Source organism: Indicator indicator, chromosome 13, assembly GCF_027791375.1.
Source record: "Indicator indicator isolate 239-I01 chromosome 13, UM_Iind_1.1, whole genome shotgun sequence".
In the NCBI taxonomy this organism is placed as follows: Eukaryota; Metazoa; Chordata; class Aves; order Piciformes; family Indicatoridae; genus Indicator; species Indicator indicator.
The window spans coordinates 13299091-13314627 of record NC_072022.1 but is presented as its reverse complement, the minus strand read 5'-3'; the positions used below and the strand labels follow the sequence as shown (position 1 = coordinate 13314627).

At 48.4% G+C, this 15537-nt stretch overlaps 1 protein-coding gene across 1 annotated transcript; it reads right to left on the bottom strand.

Moving 5' to 3' along the window:
• Window positions 1-1123: 1123 nt before the first annotated feature.
• Window positions 1124-13397, bottom strand: MAP6D1 (MAP6 domain containing 1). The gene is made up of 4 exons (XM_054386334.1): window positions 12877-13397; window positions 3802-3919; window positions 3265-3267; window positions 1124-1201 (listed from the first exon to the last, which is right to left on the bottom strand). Exons 1-4 carry the CDS (start codon window positions 13395-13397, stop codon window positions 1124-1126), a joined length of 720 nt encoding a protein of 239 aa, XP_054242309.1.
• Between the last annotated feature and the right edge of the window lie 2140 nt (window positions 13398-15537).

Here is a 15537-nt window from a genome sequence, read left to right as displayed (position 1 = left end):
AACAAAGGATAAAAAATGGTTTCTTAAACCACATGTACCTCAGCAAGAGTTAAATGCACACCAATCTAAAAAAATCAGCTTCAGAACAATGACACTTAAAATGATCTATCTTAAAAATGAAGGATATTTTACATTCTACATTACATTTTTCTTTAAGAAGAGCTTCTAAGTAACATTCGCTTCTGGTTGTTTCTAGCATTAGCATTACCAATATACAGGCAATAATTCAGGAATTTCAAGGCAATATTTTTCCACCTTGCATATGCAAAGAGTTAACATTTATTAAAAGTAGAAGCATATCCTTTTCATTAAAGGATCACAAATTGCTCTAGGTAAAATCCATATACAATATTTACACTCACTGTAGCAGCTGTACAAATTACATAAGTATCTTAGATCCTCTGCAGCCTGGTAGGTGCCTAACTTACTGTGTCCATGCAATCCTCTCTGAACCAGGCTGCTGCGCTGCTGTCAGGGCTGTCTCCTAAAGTTCAGTCCCCTCTTGCTCCTCCATCTGCCCACCAGTTTTGGAAATATCAATTTTTCCAGCCCCAAGATGCTCCATGTGCCAGATTTATTTTAGAGTTCAATGATGCTAGCTTCTGTTGGAAGTTCAGAGCAGCCCCTCTGATGGGTCTCATTTCTGGTGATACCATTTGTGGTCCTGTTTCCTAACCCCCTCAAGAAGCTCAGAAGTCAGCTGGACACTCCCTGTCTTTTACTGGCCTACTTGGAGTGTGCTGCTAAATAAAACTCTTCTTTGGTTTTAATTAGCCATCCCACTCGTGATTGTTTTCCCTGTGCATTTAAGCACAGGGCTGTTGCCTGCAATGCTGCCTTTGCTGCCCAAAGTCAATCTCCTAATGTGACGCCAGCTGGCATAGTAATGAACCTGCTCCTGTCAAAAACTAGGTCACTCCTCGCAGCATGTTTTGCCAGCTCTGAACCAAGCGCTTGGCGGTTTGTTGTGTTAACAGAAAGGGTGTGTGCATATCATTAATCACTGGAGCTGCTTTTGATAATACCAGTCTTTGATCTTAACACTCCTTGTGAAAATTGCATAGTGGTACATCCTAACAGAAACGCTGTGTTTAAGCTGCCTTGGTGTGAGGAGAGTCCACGTTCACACGTTGAGGATCCGTGACGGTGCCTGGAAAACAGCAGAAGGGTTGGGGGAAAACCTGGTCTTCACCTCTGGGATCTAGTGGGGTGAGGGGGGAGAAAAACGTTAGTGCGACACAGTGTGACTGTCTGGAGAGCCTGAGGGGTCTGGAGTGTTGTGGCCATCTATTTGCTCTCCCCATAACTGGCCACTACCCAACAGGCCTTAGCTCCTGGCTGGGTGTTGGTGAGCCTGGCCTCAGCACACGGTGATTTGAAGGTGGGTGTGATGGGCCACTAACTGTAAGCCAGTCCTTGAGGTGTGTGGTCTGATGGGGGGGTGACTATGTCTGGGCAAGCTTTGGCAGGTGCCAGAGAGCTGCTCACTTCACAATACCACACTGACACATACTCTACAAACATCACAACAGATTCACTGCTGGACGGCTGCTGGATGTAAGTGAGAGGAATTAGAGTGGTGTCTGTCGTGTCCTTAACTTTTTGGACTGTCCTCCAGGCTCCATCAAAATGTTCCACTGTAATGCTTTATGAGGCCACATGCTGTGTGTGCTGTGAACAGAGGCACAGACCTGGAGTACTCAGTGGAGAAAAGCTGGCTATGGGTATGGCAGGCTATGAAACTGCAAGGACTTTGATATGGATGTGAACTCCTCAGGCCTGGAGGAAAGGTAGAGATAACAGGGATTGTGTTCTCTGATGTTCATGGAGTCAGCATTTCATGCAATGTATAGCAGTTGTGGTTGTACTGAAGCATGAAGGACACCTGCATGCTTACATCTTTCCTAATGCTTAAAACCCAAAGGATTTGAAATGGGACTGGCCTTAGTTGTGCATCTAGCTCAGGACACTGAGTGAATCTGGCAATAAAACATGAAAGGGTGGAAAGCCTTGCTAGGTGCTGGTGGCACCATCCAAGCAGATAAGAGCAAGACCACAGGCAAAGAGAGGATCAGGAAAGCTATCGATCTGGTGGTTGTTGCATCGTTCTGATTTTTCCGTTCCTCTGGGGATGAATCTGACACAGTAAGAAGGAGTGTCACAAACAGCCTGTGTACAGCTCAGACAAGCAGTCTGAGTCCTACACACAGGCTGTCCGGACACAATGTAAACCTGACTGCCATGTCTCCAGCAAAGCTGTGGACTTCAGGCAAGAGAGAAAATCTAAATGGCTAAGTGTAAATCAGGGAGAATCTGACTTCTCTTTGAACAGCACTATCTTAATTCCAGACAACAGCCTTCCCAATCTGTCTGTGAGAGAGGCCATAGTGGTGCCTTGGGGCTCCAGGAAATGGGACCACTGCTTACATGACTCAGTGTGGTGCCCTTGGTGTTGTGTGTTTGTATTTGCGATTCCAGTCTTCTCCTTCCCTTCCTCCAGAAACAGGATAGGGACTCTGAGGGCGTTCATCTAGGACTCTCTCCATCCTATCTGCCAAACAGGAAAGAGGCTGTATTTTTGCCCCTTCAGGGTCAAAATATAAGGTTTAAGTGTTAGTTAAATACTTTCTCTCTGCACTGCTGCACCTCAGCAAGCAGCCCAGACTGTTCAGAGCAAGGAGGAAGTTTTGGTGAGGTCTGCAAAATCTGTTTTGCCTAAGGTCACTGTCCCACTTTCAGCAGAGCCGGATATACCACGGTGTGCCTTGTCACAGCAGTGCCCCAGCAATCCTCTGCGGAGGAGGCACTTGTCTGTCTGCTGATTAAACACTTCTTCCTGGTCTCCTCCAAGGCAAAGATTTACTTTTTACATGTGGCCCTGGAATGGCTGCTACTGCCTCTAACAGCACACCATGCTGCAGCTGGGGACTTCAGCCCCAGACCTGTCTCTGCTTTCTGAGTCACTCAGTGCAGCTCGTAAATGGCTTTTGCAGCTGAATGCAAAGTGCTGTTTCTTTGGTGGTCTAATGCAAAAAGCAGCCAAACCAGAGCCTTGCTGGTGCACACTTTCCTTCAGGGAGTGTGTGGGGGCCCACCAGGGAAAATACTGAGTACAGAGAGAAGAATGTTTCTTTGTGGGATTTTCAGTAACATTTAGATGTATTTCATCAACAAGAAAATGATCTTATGCTGCTATAGGCAGCTGTATAAACTTGCAGGAAAATCCTAAGGAAGTCTCAGGTGCCCAAGAGCTGTGCAGCTCACCTGCTCACCACAGCTATGTCCTCTTTGCTGCTGGTAGCAGGGCAGCTTCTGCCCTTAGTTTTGTTCTGTGTGGGTGGGTGCTGCTCCTTAGGGAAACGTTCCCATGCAAACACATCTGTATGGTTGACTTTAGCACTAGAGGCTGAATCTACTGCTACAGCCCTAATGCTTACACACACCGACTGCTCCGTGTGACCAGGGTGCTGAGTGCACCTTACACAGAGAGAGGGACTGACACACACCTTGTAGATAAGGTATCCTTATCCACTGAGGGAATCACACATCTTGAACTTCCCAGCTGTGGTGCAGTTTAAAATCTTGGTCTCAGGTTGATTTATGTTAAGTTACAGTATGGCGTTCTCTAGTATGTCTAACAGCAAGGGATGAGCAACTACCTAAAGGACAGTGGTGAGAGTGTGGTCAAAGAGCACATGGCTTTATTCTGTGTGCACCACACTGATCAAGTAAGAGGAGTTCCTGAAGAGTACTTTGGGCTTTACTCACACTGAGTTTGGGATTTTAAAAAACATTAATTACCTTAAAATCCGCCTTGTAGCTTGTCTCTTGAACAAAATGGTCTTCTGGAATAATAAAGCCTTGCTTTGTCTTTATAGGCTTTGATGGTTTTGCTCCAGTCCATGGGCGATACTCTTGCCTGGAATAAGAATACGAAGACAGAATAATCCATAAAGCACCACATACTCACAGAGTACTTCTGCTCTGAGAAGTTGCAAAGTCAGAAGGTTGGTTGCAATTAGCTTGTAAGATTGAACTTGTCTAAGGCATACTGAAGATAAAAGAACTGAACCTCTCTCAGAAAGTCCAGGGTGGAAGATGCAACAGGGCAGAACTGGGACAACTGGCTGCCCTGACTTCACTCTTCTTTTATTCGTGGCAAAAAGTGCTCTCTCCTGCAGGTGCTTGGTGCTTTTGCCCTGGAGAAGAAAAAGTCCAGCTGACTGTTGGCTTGACAGCTCCTTGGTCAGTTCCATTGTAAAACACCTTGGTCTGGGGCTGCAAGTGCCTATCTCTCACGAGTGGAGGGGGGGCTGCTGATGCTCCCTTACTTGGCTTTAGCTCTGCCCACAGCAGTCACATTTGCCTTTGTGTGCTGTGCCTCTGTGGCAACTCCATCTGAAATGCATCTGAAGGGAGGCACCATCCCAGCTGGCAAATGCTTCTACTGATGATTTTCCTTCAGACAGGGGTAAGTACTTGGACTTCATATCATAATGTCTAAGAGGCAGCACTTGGCTGTCTTACTCTTGGAGCAGCAATATGTGAGAAATAGGTGCACAGATCACACTAAGAAAGGGGGAGCACATGTTCTGAGAGCACTGAAGAACAGCATGGCAGTTTTTGGCTTAGCTTGGCTGCCAGCTTCCTTCTGCAGCCTACCCTCTGTTTCTCTGCACCTTTTGTCACAAACAGGCTTCACTAATGCCCTCTCCATGAGGACTTTCTGGGTGCTGCAGTAGCAGCCAGCTGAGCTGTATTGTCTGCTCTCAGGAGAAAACAGGATTCTGCTCTGTTTGTGTATATATCTCTGGCAACCGATTCAGGCAGCTTCTGTAGCAAAACGAGAGGTGACTAACCAAGATGTGACAACTTTATCTTCATACCCTGCATAGTTAAAGAATAATTGCATTTTACTAGCTGCTTATTCATAGGATGAAGGAGTAGGACTGAGTCCTGAGTCACGCCCAGGCTAGGGAAACAGGCTGTATTTTAATGTGCCAAGCTTAGCTTTGATCACATTCTTTCTAATTTTCACTTTTTCCAAGCATGTCATTTGCTATTTTGATAGTAGCTGCAAACTCTTTTAAAAACCTTATTTAAAGTGTGTAAGTGTGGGATATTCTTTTAGAACGTGTGGTTTGGTCTTGATCCTTTTAGTATATTACCAAAATATCCACTGCCTGGTTTATGCTTGATTTCTAAACATAGACTCAGCCTTAAAATGCTGCCACTTTTATTGGTAGATACAGGGTACAACCCTGGCCTGTATCTAAGCCAGTGAGAAGCCAGCATGCTAAAAAAAAATTAATTAAAAAGAATTCAGTAACTGTTTCTTGACCAAGATAGCTGCTGGCACTGGCCTCCTGCCAGGATGGATGAGTACAGGCACAGGCACAAGGAAATGGGCAGGAACCCACAACTGGGGCTGACAGCAGTTTGCCAGCTTGAGTGGAGGTGGAGTGAGCTCTTGGATTCGCTCAGTTAGTAACGGAAATGGCTCCATGGAAGAGCTTGCTGCCATTGGAAAGCAAAACCAGGCCTCTGTCAGGGCTGTCTATGTGCACTGCAAATCTTGTCTATAAACAGCTTGCTCTTGCTGTTCCGAGCTGCCACCTTCTGCCTTCTCTGCATCTTGCTGTTCAAGCTTCTTCAAGCAGCAGGTACGTGCCTGTACAGCTCTCCCAGTGCTGGTGGTGCAGTTCCTGCTACTTTAGCACCTCAGGATAAGGAAGCACCAGTGCAGAAAGGTAATTTTGGCCCAGTGACGCCCCAAGAAGGTGACATTTCAGCAGGGAATCCCAGGCATGTGTGAATGCAGAGTAAAATCTAAGCTCTGTTCTGCTGTGCAGCCAGAGGGAGGACACAGAGCTGCTGGGTGAAACACCAGCAAAATGGTACAAAGCCATCAATTACACCCCAGCAGTTTCCAGGAACTGGAACCTGCTGCCCCAAATAAAGCCAGCTGTCTCAAGGATGCTGGTGCCATTGATTCGTAAGCATTCATTCTCATGCTGGCTGCTCTCCCTGCTGCACTATGCTGCAATGGAGTGTGTCCCCAGCTTTCAATGAATGACTGTGCTGCCTGACACTGCAGCCAGCTCTGTCTCACTGCTTTGAAGCAGATCATTTGCTGATTTGGCAGGCCCCCAAACATGGCCCTTTTAGATCACAGGACCCTCATTTTGGCTGGAAGCCAAACCATTCTCCTTTCAGCCTGGACAGCCAAAACTATTTTTGAGGCACCTACAAGCAGTGAGGAAATGCTCTGCCTTCACCCACAGAAACAGCAGTGTGAGACCAGATACAGTTACAGCTCAGACCCATAGAAGCAGTTAGTTGGAACTGGAAACCCAGGACTCTAAGCCACAGGGAAGGGATGGGCAAAACAGAGACAACTAATCTGGAGTACTTGAAACAAAACAAGAAATGAAAATCATAACCTCTGGTCTAGAAAGTGTAACTAACTAAATTCATTCTGCCTTTCAGCTTGCAGGACACATGCACACATTCCAGCTGTACAGCCAAGTCAGAAGGACCACAAGCCCCAAATACCAGTTTGGTGACTTGACTAGAAATCAGTCTAAGTCATGAGTGGAGTCAAAACGCATGAGCTACTCAAACCTGGGGAAGAGGAATGACCTGGTTTTAATGTTACTTAGTTTAAAATGTCAGGTGTCAAGATTTAGTGACTGTCTTCCTCTCCCTTGTTCTCCCTGGTGCAACATTCACTCCTTTCACTTGAGGAAGCTCAGCCAGTGCACTGCCTCTTTGTCCCTTCCCCATCACTGTAGGTGGTGCCTTGTCCAAGATCACACAAGTAGCAAGAGGACAGCATGGTGGGAGAGGGAATCACAGAAATGGCATGGAGAAGGGGGGAACCCTGTCTGGTGTGACATCCAGCTGCTGCTGGGGGTGAGCATAAGAGATGTTGACTGCTTTTGCTGGAGACAGTCATCTTTGACCTTCCTGCTGTACCCCCTTCCTCCTAGCCTTGTCCCTAGACAGCAGCAGTTGTCAGGTTATTTTGGGACTTCGAGGACCTGCAGTGGAGGCGAAATAGCCTCCAAACCCATAACCACATGTCCAGGCAGGTTCTGTTTTGTTCTCCATTGTTACAACCTAGAGGTGAGATTTTTTTGATCTGCACAAATAGCCAAAGTACCACAAAGACCCAGTGGTACTTAATAAGTACTAAAGCTCTGGGGCTGTTGAAAGAAAAAGGCCTTCTGAGTTGTACACAGGCTTTAAAGCAGAGATATCAAAAGGGAAGGGCTGCTTTTTGTGAACTGCTGTTTCTTTACCTCCAACTCACTCCAGCAAGGAATAAGCAGAAGCTTTTTACAGGTGGTTGCCCTGTTACCCCATGGAACTGCTTTGATCACACAAGTCACTGCTTTGTTGATTGTTCATTTGCTCTTTGTCATAATGAAATAGTAGAAGCTAGGGGGAGTAATTTCTTTTTTTTGTCAGAATGTGTCTGGAGAGGAAGGTTTGGATTGATGCAGTGTGGAGAGCAGGAGGCTAGTGGCCTGCTGGGACAGTTTAACCCCCCAGTGGTGATGGGAAGCAGGGTAAGTGGGAGTACAGGGAGTACACCCTGTCTGTCTGCATGGAACAAAAGCTTTGGGCTATTAATTACCACGGGGTTACTCTGAGGAGAGAGCTGTTTCTGTGAGCTGGTGGTTGTGTGTCATGTCCCCAGGTGAGCAGGACCACCCGTACGAGGGCTGTAGAGCAGCCTAGACAGGGAACCAGGTATGGGGAATACCTTGGTCATGATTCACCCTGTGGCTTTGCAGACTACAGGCCATGACTGAGGAACGATGGGTTCAGGATTAGTCCTTCTGTTTCTTCCAAACAGTAAGCTGTTGTTGCATCTGAGTGTATTTGAAGTGGAGGAAATTCCTCCTACCTTTATGCAACACCTTTGAATCTTCCCAATTTGAGTTCTGCAGCATACTTTGCATGGCAAACATCCTCTCTTGAGCCACTATTTCCAGCCACCCTCGCTCTCTCCTCCCACAGCTGTGTGCCCCTTCAAGCCCTCCCTCCCCTCAGCCTGGCTAAGCAGCACACAGTGAGTCTCTCTGGATCCACTCCAATGCCTGCACCATGCAAGCTTACTTCTTAAATAGTGTAAAAATCAGGGGCTTCAGTATTAATTTCCCCAAGCAGCAAGATACTTAAGAATGTAAAGATAGCTGTAAGCCTTGATTATAAAAGCTTTACTCCCATTATTAAGGATAAGCATGTGTTTAAATATCTTGTTGGATCAAGGATGGAGCTCCTCATACATAGTACTATTAATCCTGCCAGCTCAGGTGTGAGCCATCATCCCACACACTGCTGAACAAGAGGACAGGTATTCTCAGGAATGTTGTCTCTGGTGGGTGAGTAGTAACATGCTCTGTGACTGAATCCAGTTATGGGGAGAAGTGTCATTCCCCATAACTCTGTGCCATCTCCCCGCTGTGGGGAGGATGTTTGCTCCACAGTCACAGTGCAACAAAAGGCACATGCTGGGTACTCACACAAGAAGTTTGGAGTTCAGTTTGCTGAGGGATCTTCCACCCTGCTATTCCCAAAATCACTAGCAACGGCACATCAGGCTCTTTCCCTTTAATGACCCCAGCCTTTTACACATTCTCTTTTCATCAGATCAAAATTGCTTGCTCTGGGTGAGCAGGAAACCCTGCTGATCTCAAGGTTGCCAGGCTGGTCTGCTTTACTGCTGTGCCTCCCGCCTGCAAGCAAGCTGGGGGCTCTCAACTCTCACACCTACTCAAAACACCTATAGAACATGGATTAGGCTCTGCTCAGGGCTGGCATTATGCTTGTGTGCAGAAATTTGTTGTCAACCTCCCCCTTCCCTGAGTGCTAATACATGCAAAGCTGATGGGTGAGGGAAGAAGAGGCAAAACAATCACTCACAGCATTTTCACTTACATGTTTGAAATGTTTTCCAGAAGTTGACAGGTTACTGAAGGAGAAACTGAGGTCTGAAGTGACTTTAAAGTACAGCTGAGCCTCGAAGAGGGTTCTCTTACCAGCAATACCAGCCCTGGCAGAGAGGTTGTACCTTCATCCCTGGATGCCTTCTAACAAGGTAAGAAGATGACATCCAGAGAACAGAGCCAACTGGAGATACCTGCTGACAGCACCAGCTTCTCTCAGCCACTGTGGAAGGGAGCTAAGTAAAGCACTTATCTATTCCTAAAATGTCTGCTAAATGCAATTAAGACCTGGCACTGCAATTAATTGTGTGCAGAGCCAGAAGTACACAGTACCCCCAACATACTGCTGAGAGGGAGAAACCAATCCATGACCCCTAAGGTCAAACCTTTGGGAAGTTGCAAAGTTCAGTGCTGCCTTCCACCTCCTCCAGCACCAGTAAGGTGTAATCCACTTTAACCCTCTGCAGCAGTCCCTGGGATCTTCTCACAGTTGGAGCACATCTCATTTTAGCCTTTCAAGTGCAGCTTGTATCGATCTGCCTTGGCTTGTGTGCCTGAGCTCTCCCCATGTAGCCCAGCTTGGGTTTGACTTCATTCAGACTCCACAGAATTCCAGCTGAAATCCAGGGACTGAGGGCAGGAGTTGGGGACATGGGCTAATAGTTTAGAGGGCAGGGAGCTCTGCTGTCCTTCCATCTCTTATACAGAGTTATTCTTTCAAAATTAAAAATATTGTTGCTTCCTCATAGGTACAAAAGCCCCTCCAACATTTATCTTTCTTCTGGCCATAGAAAGACTCCCCCAGAAGTCACTAGGAATAGGACTGGTCTTGGTTACTGATGCGGGGGGTGAGTTCATTTGTTTGGGTAAATGCCAGGTCAGGCTGCCTGGCTGCACCACATACAGTCACTTTTATATGCAGCTGAATTTTCCTCTGTGCTTAGAGCGCAGAGGGAAAGATGTAGCAGAAGGAAGCCTCACAGGAGCCTTGCATTGATGCATAAAAGCAGATCAAATGGTGCTGAGCATTACAGTGGACTCACTGCTACACTTGAGTGATCCACAGAATCAAACACTCAATAGGCTGTTGTGGAACCATGCAGGCAAAATCTCTGAGTCAAAAACAAACCAACCAACCACAAAACCTAGAGCACTCCCACTGCATTACAAAATTAAGCAAGAAACCACCAATGCAACTATAAGCTTGGAGCAGACCATGTATCAATACCATCTTTTCTGAACTGCTCTGTTCAAGCCAGTCTTACCCTCCATTGAGATGTTTCCTCTTTAAGTAAGCCCACCCAGCTGCTGAGAGCTGACAAAGTCACAAAATGCAGCTGGAGGCTGGCAGCATCCACACAGCAGAAGCCTGATGCATGTCTGACCTGGTAGGGTGCAGAACCTGCTGAAGCACCTGTAGCACATAGACCTCACAGAATCACAGAACGGTAGGGGCTGGAAGGGACCTCTGGAGATCACTTAGTCTGATCCCCAGGCTAAAGCAGGGTCACCTAGAGCAGATCATCCAAGATCACCTTGAGGTGGGTTTTGAATCCTTCCAGAGAAGGAGACTCCAAAACTTCTCTGGACAGCCTCTTCCAGTGTTTTATCACCCTCAAAGGAAAGAATGACCCATTTTTTCTGAAAACAGATACGGCTCCCCACTCATTGAACCTGCTCCTCAGGACCACTTAGCCGGCTCACAGGACTGAGCCACAGGGAAGGGCTGATACTCTTTCAAAAGCAGAAATGGGGAAGTCTCCCTGCCCAAGGTTTTCCCTTCAAAGACAATGAGAGCGTCTGACCAAAAATGCTTGTCTTTCACAGCTTTTCTCCTCTCTAACCTATCTGCAGTTGTCACTGCCTGCATTTCTATGTGCAGGACATCCTCTCCCTTTTCCCAACCTCCTATAAGCATTATGTAGTTCATGCCCAACCTCCTCCTCTGAGCCCAGCTATCCCAGTAATGGACCCTTCCCCTCACTCCCTGTGCTTGTGGGTGCTCAGCTTGCAAAGGGTGGGTGTTCTGTGGGTTGTGACTTCCTTCCTCAGACCAGTGGAGCACTCCTGGGGCTTTGGCATGACTGAAGCTATTGTGAGCTTTCCTCCTGCTGCTTGTTGTGACTCCTGTGATTTTTTTTTTTTTAGGGTGCATTCGTTGGTACAGGAACTTCTGAAATATGCACTGTAATACTGGATAATAACTCAAGGAATCTAGAAACTCATGGAATAAGACAAATGTGGTTTGACTTGCACAGTCTATATTGGTTGTACCGTGTGGCCTTCAAACAGTGTAAAGGTGTTACGTAAAGCTTTTGTCCTGCTGTGGCTGACCCTGCTTGTGCCTCTGTCCTCCTCCTGACAGCAAGGGCTTCCCTGACTACCTCAAAGTCTTGCATTTTCTAAAATTGCAAGTTGGTATCTCACCCCTGCCACTGCTTTGTCCCATGAGCTGCAAATGATGTACTCTTCCATGGCAGTACTTGAGAGCCCTGTGTAACAAGAGACAAGTCAAAGGGAAGAAAGATGAGGAATGACTCTTGGCTGAGCATTGGAGCAACTGTAAGGAAGGTGAAGCTTTAGAGCAGATTATTGAGCCCTTCCTCTGGAGTCAGGCTGAAGAGGCAGAGGAAGCATCAACAAGAGCCTGGAGATGGAACTGAAGATGAGCTTTGTTCAAGGTAAGTTTCTCTGATGAAGTATTTCTTGTGCTGATTGGAAATTTAAAAGTGCCTTTTCTTTCACTCTGGGATTGTCCTGTGAGATGTAGCTAAGGATAAAATGGTGCATAAATTCAAACACTGCTCTTACCCTTTCAAGAGTCTGTGTGCTAACTGCACTAGTGGCAGGGCAGCTGCCTGGGTGGGGAAGAGTGGGATGAGCAGCATGCTCTCTGCAGGGTAGTGAATCCTTCCCAGGGCCCTCAGTGTGTTAGTCTTAAAAGTGCTGTGATAAATAATCTAATGAACCATGAGATGTTTCCTAGGTACATAGCAGAGAATGTGTCTAAGTTCTATTGGAATAAAAGTAATTGCTCTATTAATATACCTCATATGTATGTATATGCATATAGTATGTGTATGTACATATACATATGTATATGTGTCTAGGTATATGTATATAGCCCATAGGTATATTAAAACCAGCCAAACGTCATTACGAGGGTGTGTGTGGTAGCAGCATGAAACTGGTACAACATTCACCAGCAGCATTGCAGAAGCTGAAATCCCCTCTGCTCCCAGGGTTGGTGTCAATGAGAGCAAAGGCTGAATTTAGGCGCATTCCTACCTGATTGCTTGCACCAGAAAACAAGGGTCTGTAATCAGCCACGCCGAGGACAAGGAAAGCAAGGCAGCAGTGACAGAACAGTCACTGAATTGTTGTTAAAAGCTCTTTGGGAAAGGTGGTTTGTGACGATTTGTCCCATTACCCATACTGGCATGTTTCTGAGAGTAGATCACCTATGGCTTTGCATCTGACTAATCTTTGAGGCAGTAGTGTGGCTCAGGTTGAATATGCATTCCAGGAGTATTAAACGGACAAAGATGATGGCACTGATGTGCTGCGGGAGCGCAGCTAAGGGTGACTGCTGAGGTCCTGGGCATCTCTCAACCACGGCAAGGGCCGCTCACCGGGGCGGGCTCTGCTGCAAAGCCGCACAGGGGTTCCGAGCCGGGACGGGCTCAGAAACCCACCGCGGGCAAAGCGCCGCTTTGAAGAACCGCGCTTCCAAACGCGAACGCGGCTTTGGCGACAGGTTGAGCCACCCACCTCGTCCTCCTCCCTTTAGTTACCGCTCCCCCCGCGCCGCGGTCCTCGCCGGCATCCCCGCCCCGCGCTGCGGAGGAGCATCCCACTGCCGCGGCAGGGAGCCTTTCCGCGGGGCTCGGGGCGGGTAGACCTTCCCGGGCCCGCATACCTGTAGGAGGTTGTGTGGTAGGAGGTTGTGTGACCGCCGTCCGCCTGCGAGCGCGGCCGGAGCTGCTCGGGGCCGCTGTAGGCGTCCGCCACCGACCTCCCGCCGCCGCCGGGCAGGGCGCAGGCGGAGCGGCCCGGGGCGGGCTGGGGGGCGGCCCCGTCCCTCACGCCGCCGCCACCGCCGCTGCTGGCGCTGACCCAGGGGAAGGCGTCCTTTCTCGGGAGGGGCCACGCTCTGAAGTCCCGGCGGTACTGGGTCTCCGCCGCGAAGGGCTCCCCAGCGGTAACCGCCCGGCTCTTCCTGCGACCGCTCGGCTTCCCGGCCGCGGAGTCCCGCGGGCGGGGGGCCGGCGGGCGGGCGCTGCTCCGCGGTGGGGGCCCGGCGCGCTGGGCCGCTCCGTCCTCCTGCTCCTCGATGTCCGAGTAGTTGTGGATGGTGAGCGGCACGGAGAGGTCGGACTTGTCCAGCTGGCTCCAGAAGCGGGCCAGGCAGCACACGCGGCTGATGCAGGGCCAGGCCATGGCCGCAGAGGTGCCCGCGGCTCCGGCGCCCGCAGCCGGCCGCGCACCCGGCTTCAGCCTTCATCGGCGGCAGCCCCTCCTCCCGCCGCCCCCTTCCCCCGGTAACGACACCCCCTCTCCGGGATTACGGCCCGCACACGTGACACGGACTGCCGGCAGGAGCTCCGTGCAGCTGCCGGGGCCGGCCAGGGGCTGACGGCCAGGCGGGGATGAGGCGCCGGGACAGGGACCTGCTCCCCGAGCCCCCTCCGGCGTGCTGCTCCCGAGCTGTGCTGCGGTGCCATACAATGCAGTTCCGTGCCCTGCAGTGCAGCCCTGCAGGACTAGGCATCCTCTGGAGGTACCGGCGCTCCCTTCTGTGAGCCTTCCAGCCCTGGTGTGTGCTCTGGTGCCTTTGGATTCACTCTCTGCTCCCGGGAAACTCCGTTGCATTCTCAGTCGCGGGCATCGGCCAAGCAATGAGCGGTGCTGTGCTTCCAACCGATGAGAGAAAGCACTTGTATACGAAACCTGATGCTTGTGAAATATGTGATCTGGATGAGAAATAGCAGCTTTGCAATGCTAAGTTTCCAATAGCTACGTACAATAGCCTCACCTCTCTCAACACCCCCCTCCTCCATTGACATTAACCACTTAACTTTTGAAATCCTACCTTTTGGCCAAAATCAAAGCATCTATTAAATACCTTAATATATTACTGTTTGCCAGGGACTGGAAATTACTTGTACCTTCAGGTTCAAATCCCAGCAGTCTTGGTGCAAACCACTGAAGCTGATGGAATTACATTGAGGGTAAGTCTGGCTTTTGAAATTTGACATCTCATGTAATAGGTAGCTACAGGCCATAATGTTCCTCCACAATTCCCCATTCAAGGGCTGTTACAGACCAAGATGAATCTCCCAATGGGTCACCAAACTATGAAATAAAGGGCTGTGAAAGTGAAGAGTGCAGGTAAACTGTTAGAATACCTACCTAGACGGTTACTTCATTTAAGGTGGGTGTCTGGTAAGATCTAACAGGACATTAATTATGCAGTGGATCTTGAAAAGCTAAGATTTACTACTTCATTCCCGCTGAGTAGTCTTTGTCTGTAGAACACTGGTACCTCAGGCCTCAGCCCATGTGCACCTGCTTCTGGTGGAAAGGAGAGTTAGAAATCTGGCACTTGCTGGTGCTACTAGAAGCGTTGATTTCACCCTTCCAAGTGTGTTGGTTAGCACAAGGAGACTCAGAAATTTCAGGCACTGATGTTTTGGTCCCACACAAAAGTCTTGATACAATAACATGCAGGCTACTGTATGCTGTTTCCTTTGTTGCCTGAAACCCCCCACAATCATAATGTTACATTTAGGAATGTGTGGGGAGGCATGTAATTTTCTCCTGCCTTTTTTTTTTTTTTCCTCCCCCCTCCACCCCTCCCCAGAACTATTCTATTCTATAAAGTAATCTTTTAAAATAAATCATATTTCAGTGAAATGGACTTTAGAACCATGGGAGAAAACAGAATATCCACTCTCTCATCTGTAACCACTGGCACAGTACAAGTAATGCTCTGATCCTTGTTCCTAGGCCTGACTTAGCAAAATGCACTGGAGAACAAATTAGATGCCTCTGCTTTCCCTGTGCCTGCCGCCTCCTAGCACCAAGTTCAGCTCTGGCATTGTGTGTCTTGGAGCCCACCTACAGCATCGGGGAGTGCTTTGAGCAGCTGCTCATCATAGCTGGTAGGATGAAATTGGCACAAAGGCTATCTCAGACAGGGACACCAGAAGCTGGATGAGATTAAAAAGTTATCTGCATTTAGAAGAGATTAAAAACTGGGGGGGAGAGGGGGGGGGTGTTGGGGTGAGGGGGATGTTGAGAAATACTGCAACAGTAAGACAGAGGAAAGCCATCAAATCAGAAAGCAAAGCAGCTGTTGCTGCCAGGAATAGGGGCTGAAAGCTCAGACAGTTCTAACACTAAAATGAAATTTCAGTAGAGCAGATCACTACACTGAAAAAAAATATCCCTTAAACACAGCAAAGCTACAGCAGACTTTGTTAAAGCCAGAGAAAAAGGATAAAGGATGGTGTCTGTACATGATTGTGACTTTATACTCACTGCTGTTTTCCTGCACAAACACTAGCTGCTGTCTCTG

Coding starts and splice junctions, on each gene's coding strand:
- MAP6D1 (XM_054386334.1), bottom strand. CDS start 13,397: ATGGCCTGGCCCTGCATCAGCCGCGTGTGCTGCCTGGCCCGCTTCTGG. Junction 3,920..12,876: donor TACCACACAACCTCCTACAG/GTATGCGGGCCC, acceptor TTCTTATTCCAG/GCAAGAGTATCGCCCATGGA.